The 18,720-nt window shown below is 44.0% G+C and overlaps 1 protein-coding gene and 2 long non-coding RNA genes across 4 annotated transcripts in view; 2 read left to right on the top strand and 1 right to left on the bottom strand.

Moving 5' to 3' along the window:
* LOC120933062 overlaps nt 1-6,629 on the top strand; it is a 117,509-nt gene extending 110,880 nt beyond the window's left edge. For both annotated transcript variants that reach the window (XR_005748057.1, XR_005748056.1), the window contains one exon: nt 6,533-6,629. This is a non-coding gene — a long non-coding RNA (uncharacterized LOC120933062). The remainder of the gene's footprint in view (nt 1-6,532) is intronic.
* GCK (glucokinase) overlaps nt 1-18,445 on the bottom strand; it is a 61,187-nt gene extending 42,742 nt beyond the window's left edge. Inside the window, exons 1-2 of the mRNA XM_040346045.1 lie at nt 17,822-18,445; nt 4,136-4,298 (exon numbers count right to left, since the gene is read on the bottom strand). Coding sequence (XP_040201979.1) covers nt 4,136-4,298; nt 17,822-17,845 — 187 coding nt within the window. The 5' untranslated portion in view covers nt 17,846-18,445. The remainder of the gene's footprint in view (nt 1-4,135; nt 4,299-17,821) is intronic.
* Nucleotides 6,632-7,130, top strand: LOC120933063. The gene is made up of 2 exons (XR_005748058.1): nt 6,632-6,690; nt 6,896-7,130. It is a non-coding gene; the product is annotated as an uncharacterized LOC120933063 (long non-coding RNA).
* Nucleotides 18,446-18,720: the final 275 nt, after the last annotated feature.

The following is an 18,720-nucleotide window of genomic DNA, read 5'->3' as shown; positions in this document are numbered from 1 at the left end:
CAATATCCCCAGACATACCCAGACTTTGATATTTTTCATTTTTTTAGCTGCTAAAATAGCTATTGCGACAGCTTGGAAAAGCCCCATTGTAGACTTAACATTGCTAAAACGCAAATTAAACTGGATCATGTTAAACAAGAAAATAGTGAGCATTTTAAATGACAAACAACCCTTTTCGAAAAAACGTGGTCTCCCTGGCTCACCTACCTACAGGCACCTGAGACATAAAGATACCTTTTCAGATGATCAATCAAGATTCCCGGATGGACACACCCTTTTCTCTTCTTTCTTCTCCTGCTTCTTCTTTCTTCTATTTCTAGTGCCTTTCCCTCGTGAATTCCCTGAACTCCCCCCCCCTTTTTTTTTTTTGGTTAACCTGGACCTCTTCTGTAATGTTGTTGGCTAAGGGCTCCCCTATCGGGGACAACTAGGTTTAATAAATGTAGAAAGTATCTTACTTGCTATGATTTCAAGCTGCCCAGATCCTCTTGCTGTGAGATTGCTCAAACCGGATTCCCATGCAATGACCTCGTTTTCCTAACTATCTGTAAAATGTGTTGCCTATTGGAGAGTTTTTTTTGTTTTGCTAGGTTCCAAGGAACTTCAATATCTCGATATTGGTCACTGATTGGCCTCCAGCATTAGATATATTACGTAGAGGGGCCACAATCCAGAACCCATCCCACGAGTTGGGTCCATATTTGCTTTATATTTAGCATAGCATTCATTTGTTGCATTGTTGTATTGCTTCTATGCTTGGATGCTGCTCCTTTGTTAACCAGTAGCATTTCACTTTTTACTTTTATTATGTTATGTCTGGTTATTTTATTTTCTTTGCTTGTTTTCCCTTTCCCCTTTTTTTTTATTTTTTTTTTCTCTTTTTACGACTTAATACGTGTAGAGCACGCAAAGGATGTTCGCTGCTCTCTTTGATGGCACTTATATTCTTTATTTTAAAAACTCATAAAAACCATTGAAACAGAAAAAAAAAAAAGATTCTCAAAAATGAATTGCATCACTTTTCTACATAGTCATCTTACTTCGTAATGCTTTTTTTCCCCAGCGTTGTATCAACTTTTCAATGCCAGCAGCAAAACTTCGCTGCCCTGACCATTTCCAATGAAAATATAAAAGTGCAGAAACTTTTTGAAGACTATGGCCCGGATTCACAGCCGCTGGCGCATATTTATGCCGCCGTAGCGTATCTCCTTTACGCTACGCCGACGCAGCGCAGACAGGCAAGCACAGAATTCACAGAGCACTTGCTCCCAAAACTGCGCTGGGTTTCCAAGGCGTAAGTCGGCGTAAGTGGAAGTGGGCGTGAGCCATGCAAATGAGGCGTGACCCCATGCAAATGATGGGCCGAGCGCCAGATAGATACGTATAACGAACGGCACATGTGCCATCCCGTGGGCGCATCCCAGTGCGCATGCTCACAATTACGTCGGAAAAACTGCCTAAGATACGCCGGATCACTGCCTACGGCGTGAACGTAACCTACGCCTAGTCATATTCACGTCCAACGTAAAATACGTAAAATACGCGGGCTTGAGTTCCCTGGTGCAGACCTTTCCATGTCTGCTGCTGAGTTACAACTGCTTTATGGGGCTTAACTTTACGCCGGACGTACAACTTACGCGCACCAGTCGTAACCTGAGTCGGGCGCATGTACGATCGTGAATCGGCGTATCTCCCTCATTTGCATATTTAAATAGAAAATCAATGGGAGCGCCAAATGTGTCCAGCATAAATATGTGCCCACTCTACGCCGGCGTAGGCAAGTTACGTTGGTCGGATGAAGCCTATTTTTAGGCGTATCTTAGTTTGTGGGTACGGCGCAAAGATACGACGGCGCATATTTGCACTTACGCAGCGTATCTCGAGATCCGTCGGCGCAAGTGCTTTGTGAATCCGGGCCTATATATATATATATATATATATATATATATATATATATATATTAGGGCTGCGGAAATTAACGATTAATTGGTCGATTAATCGTTAATTTCTTTGGTCGATTAAAATTATTTTGATCGATGACGATCCGCGGAGTGAGCTCCGCGGTCTCGCCCATAGGAAAGGCCGCGGCTTCGGCCTAGCTCCGGAGCCGCGGCGCGCTGACGTCATCATCACCTGCCCGCCTGCTTGTATCTTCTTCCCTTGCGCACGTGTGTCCATCGGCTACGCTGCAGATGGGTCTGCCTGCCTGATAGTCAGGTAAGAAAGGACAACCATCTGTGTGTGGTAACATTATGGGGCAGATGTATATATTCCTGGAGTATGGGGACAGATGTGTATATTAAAGCATGGGGGCAGATGCTGTAATGTACACATCTGCCCCCATGCTGTAATGTACACATCTGCCCCCATGCTGTAATGTACACATGGGGGCAGATGTGTATATTCTTGCAGTATGGGAGGCAGATGTGTATATTAAAGCATGGAGGCAGATGCTGTAATGTACACATCTGCCCCCATGCTGTAATGTACACATCTGCCTCCATGCTGTAATGTACACATCTGCCCCCATGCTGTAATGTACACATCTGCCCCCATGCTGTAATGTACACATCTGCCCCCATGCTGTAATGTACACATCTGCCCCCATGCTGTAATGTACACATCTGCCCCCATGCTGTAATGTACACATCTGCCCCCATACTGCAAGAATATACACATCTGCCCCCATGCTGTAATGTACACATGGGGGCAGATGTGTATATTCTTGCAGTATGGGAGGCAGATGTGTATATTAAAGCATGGGGGCAGATGTGTATATTACAGCATGGAGGCAGATGCTGTAATGTACACATCTGCCCCCATGCTGTAATGTACACATCTGCCCCCATGCTGTAATGTACACATCTGCCCCCATGCTGTAATGTACACATCTGCCCCCATACTGCAAGAATATACACATCTGCCCCCATGCTGTAATGTACACATGGGGGCAGATGTGTATATTCTTGCAGTATGGGAGGCAGATGTGTATATTAAAGCATGGGGGCAGATGTGTACATTACAGCATGGAGGCAGATGCTGTAATGTACACATCTGCCCCCATGCTGTAATGTACACATCTGCCCCCATGCTGTAATGTACACATCTGCCCCCATGCTGTAATGTACACATCTGCCCCCAAACTGCAAGAATATACACATCTGCCCCATGCTGTAATGTACACATCTGCCACACAACTACTTTTAGCTGATCTCCTTGCATTGCAACTCTGCATTAGCCACTGGTAAATGTGGTGGGGGCAGTATGGGGGGCAGATGTGTATATTCTTGCAGTATGGGGGCAGATGTGTATATTACAGCATGGGGTCAGATGTGTACATTACAGCATGGGGGCAGATGTGTATATTACAGCATGGGGGCAGATGCTGTAATATACACATCTGCCCCCATACTGCCCCCACCACATTTACCAGTGGCTAATGCAGAGTTGCAATGCAAGGAGATCAGCTAAAAGTAGTTGTATCTGTATGTGCGTTAATTAATCGAAATTAGTCGATTAATCGATTAAAAAAAAAAACGATTAATCGAACACAAAAATTTTAATCAGTCACAGCCCTAATATATATATATATATATATATATATATATATATATATATATAGCTTTGGCCTTACAGCTTTAAAATGAAGGTGCATGGCAACTTGTTTTTAGTTTTTCAAACACATAGCCGACTTTCTCTAATGTAAACCAGTAGGAGAAATTGCCACAGCTTGCTGGTGCCATTCTGCCTCATATGGCAGCTAATGTTCAGGTGCACTGAAAAGGTTCATGAACATCAAATAAAAACCTTGTACAAAAGTGGAGCTTATTTGTACACCAGGGGTAGGCAACCTGGGGCCCTCCAGCTTTTGTGGAACTACATTTCCCATGAGGCTTTGCAAGGCTGGCAGTTATAATTACTCCTAGAGGTATGATGGGACTTGTAGTTCTGCAACAGCTGGAGGGCCCCAGGTTGCCTACCCCTGCTGTACATAGTTGGGAATGGTATAAGATGTAGTACTCCATTGAATCAAGACCATTGTACATGATATATACTGTACATGCTAATACATGCACTTATTTATGCATTGACATGGATATGCAGCTTCTTTGTGGAACTACCCTAGATTTCTCACCGGAGCCATCAGGTGTAGATCGTACATAGGTAGGCAGCATTTTCACACTAGCTTCTTCATTGGTCTCCAGATGAAGGCCTCGCTCCATCTCTACCTGCAGCCTGCCCATTAGGACCTGCAAGTCTTCTTCATGAAGCCTGAACTCCGCCAGCATCTGTTCCACCTAAAAGAGAAAAACAGAACATTTAAAGCGGATGTCTGCCGAAAAAATTATTAAAAGCCAGCAGCTACAAATACTGCAGCTGCTGACTTTTAATATTAGAACACTTACCTGTCCTGGAGTCCAGCGCCGTCGGCAGCAGAGGACGAGCGATCGCTCGTCACTCTGCTGCCCCCACCGCCATCCTCGGTGAGGGAACCAGGAAGTGAAGAGCTCTGGCTTCACTGCCCGGTTCCCTACAGCACATGCGGGAGTCGTGTGCGCCATGCTCACTGGTCCCCGCTGTGTTCTGGGAGCTGTGTGTTTCCCAGAACACAACAGGGGGGGGGGGGGGTGTGGTTTGACGTCCTGCAGACTGTGTGGCCGGAAGTGGGTGAAAACAGGGTTGTCTTAATGAGAGGGCACACCTGAGCACTGCCCAGGGGGCCACAGCTGCATGGGGGGCCCCTGCACTTTCCCCAAAGCAGCTGGTCCTTGAGCCCACGCTGCCCCGAAATTGGGGGCCCCATAATGGCACGGAGTGTGATAGATGCAAAGGGAAGGCAGTCTGCCTCCTACCTACTTAATGTCTGTTTACCTGCACTGTCATGATTGTAGGGGCCCCAGAGCATTACTTTGCCCAGGGGCCCATGATGCTATTAAGACCCTGGGTGAAAATACCTGTCTTTAGACAGGTATCTGCACCCCACTCCCCCTGAAAGGTGTCAAATGTGACACCGGTGGGGGGGAGGGTTCCGATGAGCGGAAGTTCCACTTTAGGGTGGAGCTCCGCTTTAAATGAAAAAAAAAAAAAGACAATAAACATATACTGTAACCTGTGTAAAAAGGTAATACTGTCACACAAACTCCCCTGCAGTGACCCTTCTCTGTGCCAGAAATGCATGTTATGATTATTTATCAATATATATGTTTGGCTTTGAATATAGTCTTAGTATACCTAAAGGCAAAACATTTTTTTGTCATTTTGTTCTATTGCTGTCTGTGCTTTTCTCTATTTGTCCTGTTTACTGTAATCATTGAAAGTAAAAGAAAATCCCAAATTTTGGATTGTCCCCAGAACAGTAATAGAGGGGAAATCTTCCAATAGGGACACTTTTTTCGGTTACTTAGGGGGGCCCATAGGATTTCCTTAATTTTCAGGGATTTCCTCTCACTTCCTGTTATGCGTATGGGACAGGCAGTTAAAGGAAATCAACCCTGATGGGACACAGATCGCAAAAAAAGTTTTGCCTTTAGTTTTTCTTTAACACACAGTGTAATAAAGGTTTGGTTACATGTTCTGTCTCATGAGGCAGAGGTTTTAAGTATCAATCAATAAAATCTTATAGAAGCTTTCAGATTTCAAAGCTAATTTTCAGTCAGACTTACCGTATATACTCGAGTATAAGCCGAGTTTTTCCAGCACATTTTTTTGTGCTAAAAATGCCCCCCTCGGTTTATACTCGAGTCACCTTTTTGCGCCTGATTTCCCAGACTTTGGGGACCCAGTACTGGCCAGCCGTAGGTCCTCTTGACCCCAAACATGGCACACATGTAGCTCCACTCTTCCTCGACAAGTGTGCAAAGTTTGTTATCCAGGGGACCTATGTCGGGGGAGCATCGATTTTTCAAAGCCTGGCACCTCTTCCATAGACTCCCATGTTAAATGGTAATTTCTCCGGTGACTTTGGGGACCCGGTATCGGTCGGTCGTAGGATCCCTGGACCCGGAACTTGGCACACATGTAGCCCCATAGACTCCCATGTTAAACGTCAGTCTAGTCATGGGCACAGTGAGGCATGGGCACAGTGAGGCATGGGCACAGTGAGGCATGCACATGGACACAGTGAGGCACAGCGAGGCATGCAGATGGACACCCTAGGCTTATACTCGAGTCAATAAGTTTTCCCAGGTTTTTGTGGTAAAATTAGGTGCCTCGGCTTATATTCAGGTCGGCTTATCCTCGAGTATATACGGTACTCCACTTTTGCTGAGAAAAAAACATTTCCCGCTGGGTGATCTATGCACATTCCAAGGATTTTAACAAACTTTGTTGCAGAGTCCTACCTTTTGCTATTCTGAAGAAATCCCTGTGTGTTTGTCTTTTCATGTGGTAAGTGAATCTAGGATTGGTTTCATAATTATCAGACAGCTGCTGCACCTGCAGGGCTCTAACAAGGAAAATTGCAGGGTTTGCACCCCTTTAGACTGATATCCTATTGGGAGTATCTCACTAAAAATGTTTTTTTTTTTTGCAGGGGATGCCTGATATCCGACTTGTATCTTAGGGTAGACTTCTGGGAAAATCAATGAGCCAATCGCACAAGCAGAAAATTATGTTTCTAGGGGATGTTCTGTACAGGTTGGCATATTGCTTTGCACTTTACAGAAAATTACAGAGCTGCAGAATGAAAAGGTATGGTTATTTTAATAGCATTCAATTACAATATGACTTGAGTTGCAATTGTATATGCTATATTATTAAATTTTTTCTATTTGCCATTTTTTTGTCCGCAAAAGTGGAGTTACCCTTTAAAATAATCCCTAGTGATTCTGCCATGAAGGTCCTTGTTAGGGCACTTCCCGGTATAATGTTATTGAGCTCTGTCCCCTTTTTGCAGTTGTGCTTTTCAATCATCAACTGTCAGGGGGACATTTCATGAAGACAACAAATTACTATTTCTACGAACATTATACTGGCATGGCCCACTCTTGTCACCATCAGTAACCCTCCTGAGAAATGCCATGTAGCCACCTCCAGAGAACATGTGGACAAAATATGGATGCAAAGACGCTGCAGGAGATCTGCGGCAGCAAGATTTAAAAAGGATGAAAATAAACTGAAACAAATATTTAGGCTGGGTTTACTTATTTATTGGATGCGGGTTTGGAGATGTCAGGAGATTATGAGTGGTTCTCAATGGAGCCAGTTCACACAGCTCTGGGATGGCTGCAGAGCAAATTGCACAGGAGTCCTGCAGTGGCAGCCCATCCATAGAGGGCGCACGGACTCCGCCTCCCATTTTCAATGCATCCGACCCCTGATCTACATATCAATGGCGCCGGACCATGGATTCCAATGCCGTGGGGTGTTTTCTTGAAGCACCTGATTACGGGCTTCAAAACAGGGTCGGGTCGGAGCGCAGATCATTGTGCTCCGATCCCACCCTGTTGTGTGACGATAAGCAAATACATTTTTGCTATTATCACACTTAAGTAACTCCACCCCAACAATGGAGGAAGGTCTGTGAGATCTGTTTCCAGATTGACCAAAGAGTCAGGCGATCCTATTGGATGCCTAGCACTTTGGCGGAAGAGGAAAAATACAGCAGCAGAAAAAGCTGGAGGAGTGGACACCGGTGCCGCTGTGGCTGTTGCCTGCACTCCAGGAGGAGAGGACACCACAGCCCCTCCACATGAGCGGGTAAGTTCCGCCTGCCCGCGGGGGGGTTCTGTTTCATTCCCGCCATGCTGTGGGGGGGGGTGTTGTTTGTTTGCCGCCCCCCCCCCCCCCAAAGAAGAACCCACCAGCTGCCACTAGACACCTGTGCATCTTCTGGTCTGTCTCAGGTCCAAATTTAGCCAATTGCACCTGAAATAGTGAACAGGGATGCATCGGACCCCTGCTATGAGCCGCTCTGCACATATGATACATTATGATACACAGTGCTTTAGCTAACAAAAGGTCATTTAGTTAGGGTTTACATCTAGTCAATATGAGTTTACAGGCCTTCTAACATAATTAAAGACCATGCAGAGAAGAGAAAAATAGTTTACATTTGATTGTAAAGCCATTGGAATCCTCAATATACTGTATATCACATAGCTCATACTTCCCAACTTTTTGAGACGGGAATGAGCGACACCTATCATAAAAAGTATGCAGTCATAGGACACACCCCCTACCACACCTCCTTAAAGGAGAATTGTACAAAAAAACAAGATTGGTTAAACCCACAAGTGCTATTTCCTACCACTACTATTCCTTTATATTGGCTTTTGGAATTTACAAATGCAGCAATTTAGAAATCAGATGAAAGGTTTAGTGCTGGAAAACACTTTTTGATAGATACAAAGTGCCTTTTATATATAAGTATATAGATCAGACCAAAATGAGGGACAAATGAGGAGGAATGAGTGACAGAGTGACTTTGTTCCAAATCAAGGACAGTCCCTTGAAATCAGGGACAGTTGGAAGCTATGCCATAGCTATGTATACATTTAGTTCAATCTGATTTTATTGAAAAACAATACAAAGAAAAGTTAACACCAAATAAAAATAAAAGCAAAAGTCCACTTTGATAATAAAAGTAGAAAAATTACAATATCTAATACACAAATTCAAGATCAAGTAATCAAAAAAATTAAAAATAAATTCAGGTGATTATACGAAAAATCAAGGGATACAGATTAACAGCACAGGTGAGAGACCCCAAAAATGACATTGCAAGACATTCCATTGTGGAGGAAAGGGTGTTGAGAAGTATATTAATAACACTATGGTTTTTTGAAAGAGGAATATGCTGAGGGGATCACAAGCTGTCGTATATATCCAATGTCAATGGACACAAAAGATGAACACACGGCCTCTGAACAAAGATTTATTATATATATATTTATTACAACCTATACTGTTATGTAACTTTGTTCATTTTCTCTTTAATACAAGTATATGTGGCCACAGCAAAAGCTCTTACATAAGAGCTGTCACTCCACTTTTCCCTATTGACACAGCACAGTCTGCAAACACATTGGCTAGAAGGATAGCTGACACATCACCATATTATCACTTTTTTTTTAGCATAAATGCATACATGAAATGCAGGTTTTTAGGGAAGAAAGGCCATTCTGCAATATCTCATAGCAGCTAATAAGAAATTATCTTCTTTTCATCTGAAAGCTGGTTGTTGTGTAATACTGCAGGCCATTGCTCCCGACATAAAGCAGCTGATTTATTTAAACTGGAGGAAAATTTTGATTTTGCTGAAGCAGCAAGACACATTAGGAAATTAAATCTAATGCGTGATTGAAAGCTAATGGCAAAACAGGCACTCATATTCTTCACCAGTGTATAGACCACTCTGCAATAGGGTAACAAAAAATGATAATCAACTTATGTCACAAAATTTATATATTACAGTCAGGTGTTCCAAGGAATTGGTACAGAGGACTCAAATCAAACCGTGACATGTCTTAATGTGAACCTAGCCTAAAGCATTTAAAAAGTAACAGCAGAGCTAGCCTAGTGCCTGCAAGTAGCTTTGTCAGTCTTTCATCTGAACCCTGTGGAGCCCCTTGGTTCTTAGGTTCAGACTGGTCAAGGAGCCTCAAATAATTAAATGCAAGTGAAGATTAAATCTCATCCCCTGTCATTTTCGCTCTCCTATTTATAATTTTAAGACCATATACTAATGTTGACCTATGAGGGTTTTTCGGTTCTCATCAGAACCAAAGCTCAGTATACAAAATTAGCATTGAGGACATATTGTATATATATAAAATAGTTATTTTATTAAATTAAGTCTAGGGCACGGTGGACAACCATGGCCCAAAGGACTGGCTAGAAGGCTCAAAGTGTCCATCGGAAAAGAAAAGAGGGAGGTGGGAGAGGCCTATAATTTAGTAAATTGCTTCAATAAAGGTTAAAACCATGGGATGTAGTTCCACAATGTGAAGGGGAAAGTAAAAAAAAAAACGTACATCTGTTGAGGCCGCAATCGCCAAAAGGGTGGAAAAACACAACAATCCGAGTACAAGGATGGAAAAAACCTGTCTCCATGCAGGATCAAGGATCGCTGTCTATACCTTGGGAGTTCCCATCCTAAATCCTCTGTGGGGTTCTCAGGTGGGTAAAAGGAATCAGTAAGTGCAAGAGGAATCTGTGAAAAAGAGACCGCCAGTGGTCCGATCTGCAGAGGCTTATTACTACAGGCGCGTCTTCCGTTCAGGCCACCAATGAGCATTTTTTTTGCAGGCTCCTCGTGCTCTTACAGATGATTTTATTAAATGTACATAGTGAAATCAAGATGATAACTCTAAATACAGCTACATTTTGAATCATGGAAGACTCTATAAAGACATGTCATATGTCAGATAATTTGGGTTTACCACTTTTTTATAATTCATATCTCATCCACAAGAGCATTTGTTGGTGTAGATTTCATGTACAAACCTGTCTCTGGAATGTAAATTTCCAGAATGGCAGTGGTCAGTGGAGGCTCAGGTATTTGAAAGTTACGTGACATTAAGCTTACAATTAAAGGGTAGTCCCCCTGTACACAAGGATCAAGTTATAGATTTAAACAGGTACTTGCATGCAACAGAAAGTCCCTGTTATCTTTTAGGAGGTTAGGCCAATTTTTATTATAGGATGCTGTCTGTTCTTTAAATTCCCTTCACTGTGGTGTGGTGACAATTCATAAATATGCTGATATCACAGCACTGTGATGTGACGCCTCAGACCTTCATACAAAACCCCTTTTACATTTACAACATGGCTGCACAATCCAGCCTCACCACAATGTAAATCCTGAAATAAAAAGTAAATTACATAATTCCTTCTGTCATTTGGAACACCAGTTATTTAATCAATCTGGGGCACAAGATAAATTCCAGGAATTTAGCCATTTTGCTAAATCTGCTGGTTTATTATGATTTAACACAAATGAGGTGAATGCCACCTCCTGAACTTTAATTTACATCTGACCGTTTTACTGACTGCCGGGCATACAGCTATCGCTACACAGCTGGTGCTCTGACAGGAGAGATAGTTACTACCTTGTCATACAGCAGAAGCTGCTCATTTACAGAAGGCTTTGTATTTTGTAAATTGGCTCACATAACACAAAATGCTCTATGATTGGACAGGAGAAGGGGAGGGGCAGACAGAGTGGCTGTATATGACTCTGCACTGTAGGAGTTGAGAACAGAAGTTCCAGCTTTGGAGCACTGGAAGTATAGTGATAACTATGTCCCCAGCTCTCATTAAAAATAAAAATTGTAAATTAAAAAAATAAGTCCACGGGGTAGCATGCACCTCACTGTGGCTGAATTCCCGGAGGTCAGCTTTAAAGTAGCCTTTAGTAAAATCCTACATACAGCACAATTACTAATATAGTTTTGGTTACATAAGAACAATAAGATCACTGTGCGCATGCTTTTAAAGCATACCATGTAGTAGAGAATGCTTTGTGGCTCTTCTAACTCGCAATGCTTTTTGACATGATTACAATGCTGGCTGTAAACATCCAGATCTGAAGCAATAACAACTTTCTGGTGAGAAGTTTGTGGTGCCCGTCCACTTCGGATGAACATACAACCTCCATATGGTGCACAAATGTGATGTATGCTAAGTGCAAGCTCAGCTTTATGAATCTACACCCTCATATGTTATATAAAGGCAATCATGTTTATTGCATTACTTCTGTGAAATCGCTAGTTACATTAAATGCCTAAGGTGGAAATTCTCATGCCGCGTACACACGACCGTTTTTCGGGTCCGGTCGTGTGTAGACAATTGTCCGGCGGATCGGACAGTTTCCAGCGGACCAAAATTGGTTAGCATGTTAACCAATCTGTCCGCTGGAAACCTGTCCCTCGGACGTGTTCGGTCGTCTGTACAGACTCAACGGACACGTCTGACCGACCGCCATCCCTTGCATGCGTCGTACTGATTCGACGCATGCTTGGAAGCTTTGACCTTCCAGGGCCGCCCACGTCGCCGCGTCATCGTCGCCGCGACGGCGCGGCTACGCCCCGCGTATTGTTTATCTACGGATTTCTGTCTGATGGTGTGTACAACCATCAGACAGAAATCCGGCAGCGGACAGAGCGGATCTGTCCGCTGAAAACGGTCCAGGGGACCGTTTTCAGCGGATAGATCCGATGGTGTGTACGCCGCCTTAGAACCCGAAAAATGCTCTGAAGCCCACACATGATCGTTTTTAATCACATAAAAAAAACTTAATTTTTTAGAACCCAAAAAACGGTCGTGTGTACGCGGCATGAATCTTGAGCAGCAAACCTGCAGTTCAGTTTTGGGACAAAAGTAAACTAAATCCTTATCCACTGGTGTTTTGAGGCACATTTTAAAGGGCTTCCTATCCAGATGAGGAATTCTAGTTCTTTTAGCAAAGTGATAGCTCTTTGCAGCTGCTTCAATGCTACATTTGCCAAGTTTCATAGCCTCCTTACTATACTCAGTAGGGATGAGCTTCGAGTTCGAGTCGAACTCATGTTCGACTCGAACATTGCCTGTTTGGCGAACAACGAACAATTTGAGGTGTTCGCGGCAAATTCGAAAAGCCGCGGAACACCCTGTTAAAGTCTATGGGAGAAATCTAAAGTAATAATTTTAAAGGCTAATATGCAAGTTATTGTCCAAAAAAATGTTTGTGGACCTGGGTCCTGCCACAGGGGACATGTATCAATGCAAAAAAAGTTTTAAAAACTACCGTTTTTTCGGGAGCAGTGAATTTAATAATGCTTAAAGTGAAACAATAAAAGTGAAATATTCCTTTAAATTTCGTACCTGGGGGGGTGTAAAGTTAGCATGTGAAAAAGCGCATGTTTCCAGTACTTAGAACTGTCACTGCACAAAGTGTTATTTCTGAAAGAAAAAAGTAATTTAAAACCGGACTTGCAGCTATAATGAATTGTCAGCTCCCAGCAATTCAGAGAGGATTCATTCATAAAAAAAATAAAAAAGCGTGGGGGTCCCCCCAAATTCAATTACCAGGCCCTGGTCTGGTATGGATATTAAGGGGAACCCCGCCGTCAATTTAAAAAAAAAATGACGTGGGGTTCCCCCCAAGTATCCATTCCAGACCCTTCAGGTCTGGTGTGGATTTTAAGGGGAACTCCACCCCAAATTAAAAAAAAAATGGCGTGGAGTTCCCCCAAAAATCCACACCAGACCCCAGAAAAGAGGGGGGACAGAGTGCGGCCCCCCCTCTCCTGAACCGTACCAGGCCACATGCCCCCAACATGGGGAGGATGTCCCCATGTTGATGGAGACAAGGGCATCATCCCCACAACCCTTGCCCGGTGGTTGTGGGGGTCTGTGGGTGGGGGGCTTATCAGAATCTAGAAGACCCCTTTAAGAAAGGGGACCCCCAGATCCTGGCCCCCCCTATGTGAATTGGTAATGGGGTACATTGTACCCCTACCATTTCACGAAGGAAGTGTAAATAGTTGTAAAAAACACACACACACACCGTAGAAAAAAGTACTTTATTAATAAAAAATAATCCAGCGGTGTGAATCCACTCAGTCCCGGCTCCCCGCTCCAACGTTGTCTGTATCCAGCGATGGGTGATCTCCTCTCCAGTCCAGCGATAAGATCATCCGGGATCCAGAGAACAGCATCGCCCGCCTCCTCTTTCCGCCGGACACAGCCCGGCGAATGACGCGCTGAAGCTGTGACATTTATTTTATAGGTGAGGCGGGGCCACCTGTCACGTAACCCCGCCCCCTCTGACGCAAGGGGGAAGCCAGGCTTTCCCAGTGACGTAGCAGAGGGTGCATCAAAGGGGGACGGGGTCACGTGATGGGTAGCCCCGCTAACCTATAAAAAAAATGTCACAGCTTCAGCGCGTCATTCGCCGGGCTGTGTCCGGCGGAGAGAGGAGGCGGCCGATGCTGTTCTCTGGATCCCGGATGATCTTATCGCTGGACCGGAGAGGAGATCCCCCGTCGCTGGATACAGACAACGTTGGAGCAGGGAGCCGGGACCAAGTGGATTCACACCGCTGGATTAATTTTTATTTTTTTTATTAATAAAGGACTTTTTTCTACAGTGTGTGTGTGTGTATGTTTTTTACAACTATTTACACTTCCTTCGTGAAATGGTAGGTTTACAATGTACCCCATTACCAATTCACATGGGGGGCCAGGATCTGGGGGTCCCCTTTGTTAAAGGGGTCTTCCAGATTCTGATAAGCCCCCCGCCCGCAGACCCCCACAACCACCGGGCAAGGTGGCGGGGATGAGGCCCTTGTCCCCATCAACATGGGGACATCCTCCCCATGTTGAGGGCATGTGGCCTGGTACAGTTCAGGAGAGGGGGGGGGCCGCACTCTGTCCCCCCCTCTTTTTCTGCGGCCGGCCAGGTTTACATGCTCGGATAAGGGGCCTGGTGTGGATTTTTGGGGGAACTCCATGCCATTTAAAAAAAAAAATTGGGGTGGAGTTTCCCTTAAAATCCATACCAGACCTGAAGAGCCTGGTAATTGAATTTGGGGGGACCCCCACGTTTTTTTTTATGAATGAATCCTCTCTGAATTGCCGGGAGCCGACAATTCATTATAGGCGCAAGTCCAGTTTTAAATGACTTTTTTTTCTTTCAGAAATGACACTTTGTGCAGTGACAGTTCTAAGTACGGGAAACATGCGCTTTTTCACATGCTAACTTTACACTCCCCTAGGTACGAAATTTAAAGGAATATTTCACTTTTATTGTTTCACTTTTAGCATTATTAAATTCACTGCTCCCGAAAAAACTGTAGTTTTTAAAACTTTTTTTTTTGCATTGATACATGTCCCCTGGGACAGGACCCAGGTCCCCAAACACTTTTTAGGACAATAACTTGCATATTAGCCTTTAAAATTAGCACTTTAGATTTCAAATGTTCGAGGGGTTCTAAAGTTCACACAAACATTTGGTGTGTTCACAAGTTCTGGTGCGAACCGAACAGGGGGGTGTTCGGCTCATCCCTAATACTCAGTACCAGATAATAGAAAACAGATGACATGTAGTTGAAGGACTGTTTACAGAACCAGATGGAGGAGAGAGGGCATCCCAATTGCTGTCAGTTGGCTGTTAGGAGAAAACTTAAAGCCGTGCCAAGGACAACACTGAGAAAATCTACTGGAACACGGTTCAAAAACCATCAATACGTTTTTTCTTCATATTCAAATATCACTTCAACCAGTGGCGGCTGGTGCTCAAAATGTTTGGGGGGGCGCAAACAAACGAAAAAAAAACATCAATTGCAGCCTCACTGTGCCCATCAAATGCAGCCACTGTGCCCATCAAACGCAACCACTGTGCCCATCAATTGTCGCCACTGTGCCATCAATTGTCGCCACTGTGCCATGCCATCAATTGTCGCCACTGTGCCATGCCATCAATTGTCACCACTCTGCCATCAAACGTAGCCACTGTGCCATCAATTGTCAGCACTGTGCCATGCCATCAATTGTCATCACTGTGCCATGCCATTAATTGTCGCCACTGTGCCATCAAACGCAGCCACTGTGCCATCAATTGTCACCACTGGGCCATGCCATCATCTGTCGCCACTGTGCCATGCCATCAATTGTCACCAGTTTGCCCCCACAAAAACCGCCAGTTTGCCCCCACAAAAACCGCCAGTTTGCCCCCACAAAAACCGCCAGTTTACCTTTCTCGGGTCAGCCATCCTCCTCCAGATCTCCACACTCCCTTGATGTCTTCTCCCGCCCTCGATGTGGCTTCAGCCAATCAGGTTACCGGTAACCAGACTCGGTGAACCTGATTGGCTGACAGACGTGTGGCTGTGCGCCCTATGGTTAACTATTTGGAAGCTGATTACAGCCTAAAGGCTGTAATCGGGAAGCCTATCAGAGCTGCTGGCTCTGATAGGCACTTCCAAAACACACCCACTGCTGTAATTCAGATGGCCGGCGCTCGCCAGGGGGCCATCTGAATCGGCAGCGGCGCCGGTGACAATACATACATTCATGCAATGCATGAATGATGTATTGATTGGGTGCAGGAGAGAGAGGGAGCGAGAGAGAGGGAGCAGCGCTCCTGCGGCCACTATGGATGCACCGCCACTGACTTCAACTAAAACTAATATCTCAAGCCTCGTACACACGACCGGTTTTCCCGTCGGGAAAACTGCCATGAGAGCTTTTGGCCTGGAAAACCGGCCCTGTTTATGCTTCATCGCAGTTTTCCCGACAGTGCGCGCCTGTCTGTGAAGCCACAGCCGGGCGCCCACAGTAGCAATGCCGGCACCGCGGAGAGTAGGGGTAGAGGAGCAGGGCTCAGTGCACCCGCATCGATGGACCGTGGAACAGGTAAGTGTCTGATTATTAAAAATCAGCAGCTATACTTTTTGTAGCTGCTGACTTTTAAATGGGTGGAACTCCACTTTAAGAAGCTGCAGGACAGATGTCACAAGTGCATTGACTTCCTGCAGGAATATGTAGAAAAGTGTGGCAGTTACAGCTTCCTTGCTCAATTTTTTCTGGGTAAGGCCCAATACTTATCAGTACCCCTTCGTATATGCCTAAAAGAAGCTCAGCGGAGTGTGTTAGAATGAAGCAGCTCCTTTCTACGAAATGTTGGAATTTGCATTTATATTCTGTAGCTTATACCTTTGGATCTGCTCAGATCTTTGACAAGTATTTTTTTCCGAATGTACTCTTTTTTTTTCTAATTGCAGTACAGTACAAATTGCCCTGAGCTATGATGGGTCTAATTTACAGTGTATGCAAGCTCAAAAATATATTTTTCAGTATGTTTGGCACTCACTCTATACAGTTTTTTAAAGCAGCTGTTTTCTTTTTTAATCTGTTGCAAAGTGTCTTGTCTAGGGATCCTGGCAGAGACAGCACTTCCTGTTGCAGACTGGCAACACTTATGGCGCGTACACACGATCAGAAATTACGACAAGAAAACCGTAGATTTTTTTCCGACTGAATTTTGGCTCAAACTTGTCTTGCATACACACGGTCACACCAAATTCTGACCGTCAAGAACACAGTGACGTACAACACTACAACGAGCCGAGAAAAATGTTCAATGATTCCGAGAATGCGTCAAATTGATTCCAAGCATGCGTGTTTTTTTGCGTGTCGGAATTCTATAGAGACGATCGGAATTTCCGACAATAACTTTTCCCATCTGAACATTGGAGAACCAGCTTTCAAATTCTTCTTGGCGGAATTTCCGACAGAAAAATTCCGATGAAGCCTACACATGGTCGGAATTTCCGACCAAAAGCTCACATCAGACTTTTCTTGACGGAATTTCCGATCGTGTGTACGCGGCATAAGTCACTGCCTCACAATTAGCAGCAGCAGCGTTGTCAGTCTGCCATGCTAGCTCTATCATTTGGTCATTAGGCTGTCTATCTAATAGACCTGATAGGCAGCCCAATAGCCAAGCAGTGCAGTGCACATGGCAGACCAACAACACTGCTACTAATTATGAAAACAGTAGCTTAGCGGAGTCTGCAATAGGAAGTGCTATCACTGGAAGGATCTCCAGTCAAGGAACAGATTAATAAAAAAACAATTGTATAGAGTGACATGAAAATCATACTAAAAATGTATTTTGGATTGACACTTTAGTATTTATTCAATGGCACATGCATTGTGTGATTGTAATATAAAATAACAGAGCAAAACATTATTGAATATACAATGTATTACACCTGGTGTTATACAAGTTATAGCAAATGAACAAAAGGATCCTACAACAGAAAGGTCACATAATATTGTTCCCCTATCCTACTCCATCCCCATTATTTTCTTACCAAATCTTATTCAAAACTTACATCAGGATGCAGTTCTTTTTCCATGTCTTCCAAGCAGGGAGGTCAACCAGGATACTCAGATGTGTGACACCAGTTTTCACTGTGTATACAATGCAGGTTTTCTTGTCTGAAGAGTGTTCTTTGTGTGTGCTACATGCAAAGTGTTGGTAACATTTAGTGTCTCACATTAATCAGTCCATCCAGGATGTATTAGTTAAGCCCTGTCCATTTACTATCCATAATGTGTAGTATACGTTGTGTAACTCCAGGGTCATTTGATTCTGTGTTGTCTCTTCTGCTACAAAATGCCAGCCTGTCGCTACTAGTTATGAGTAGCCCACAGTTCAACTTGATAACGATTCAATGTATGATGTAATTTAAAGGGCAGAACAGACGGGGAGAGAAAAGGTCACCAGGTATTAGATTTGGAGAAAAATTCAATCCAGTGACAATATTTGGAGTAAGTGATTGCAATCTAGGTTAAGATATTATTTAAGAAATGCATTAGAAATACAAATTGCATGATCAAAATATCAAAAGGAGAATGCAGGACCCATGTGGAAAGATGAATGTGTGAATGAACCTGCTGCCCTTCTTAGATATTCTCAAAAAATTCATTCGGGAGCCTGATCTTTGTTAATCAATAACTGCTGCAGTTAATAGGAAATGTGTCCTTCCCTTTGAGAACTGCTGAGCACACAGGCCAACCCACACACGTATATACATTTATGTAACACCCCCCCCCCCCCCACACACACACACACAGGTTGAGAAATACATAGACTTTACATGTGAACTTTGCTGGAAATGGTAAACTGAGGGAGAGAGATTTTTGCTTAGTTTTGAGTAATGCACATGCTTTGCTGCATCGACTAGTAGTCAAACTCTCACCCTGGGCAGTAATATAGGGGGACTCAAGT

This window comes from Rana temporaria, chromosome 3, assembly GCF_905171775.1.
Source record: "Rana temporaria chromosome 3, aRanTem1.1, whole genome shotgun sequence".
In the NCBI taxonomy this organism is placed as follows: Eukaryota; Metazoa; Chordata; class Amphibia; order Anura; family Ranidae; genus Rana; species Rana temporaria.
The sequence above is the reverse complement of the archived record's forward strand: the minus strand, read 5'-3'. Positions and strand labels throughout refer to the sequence as shown.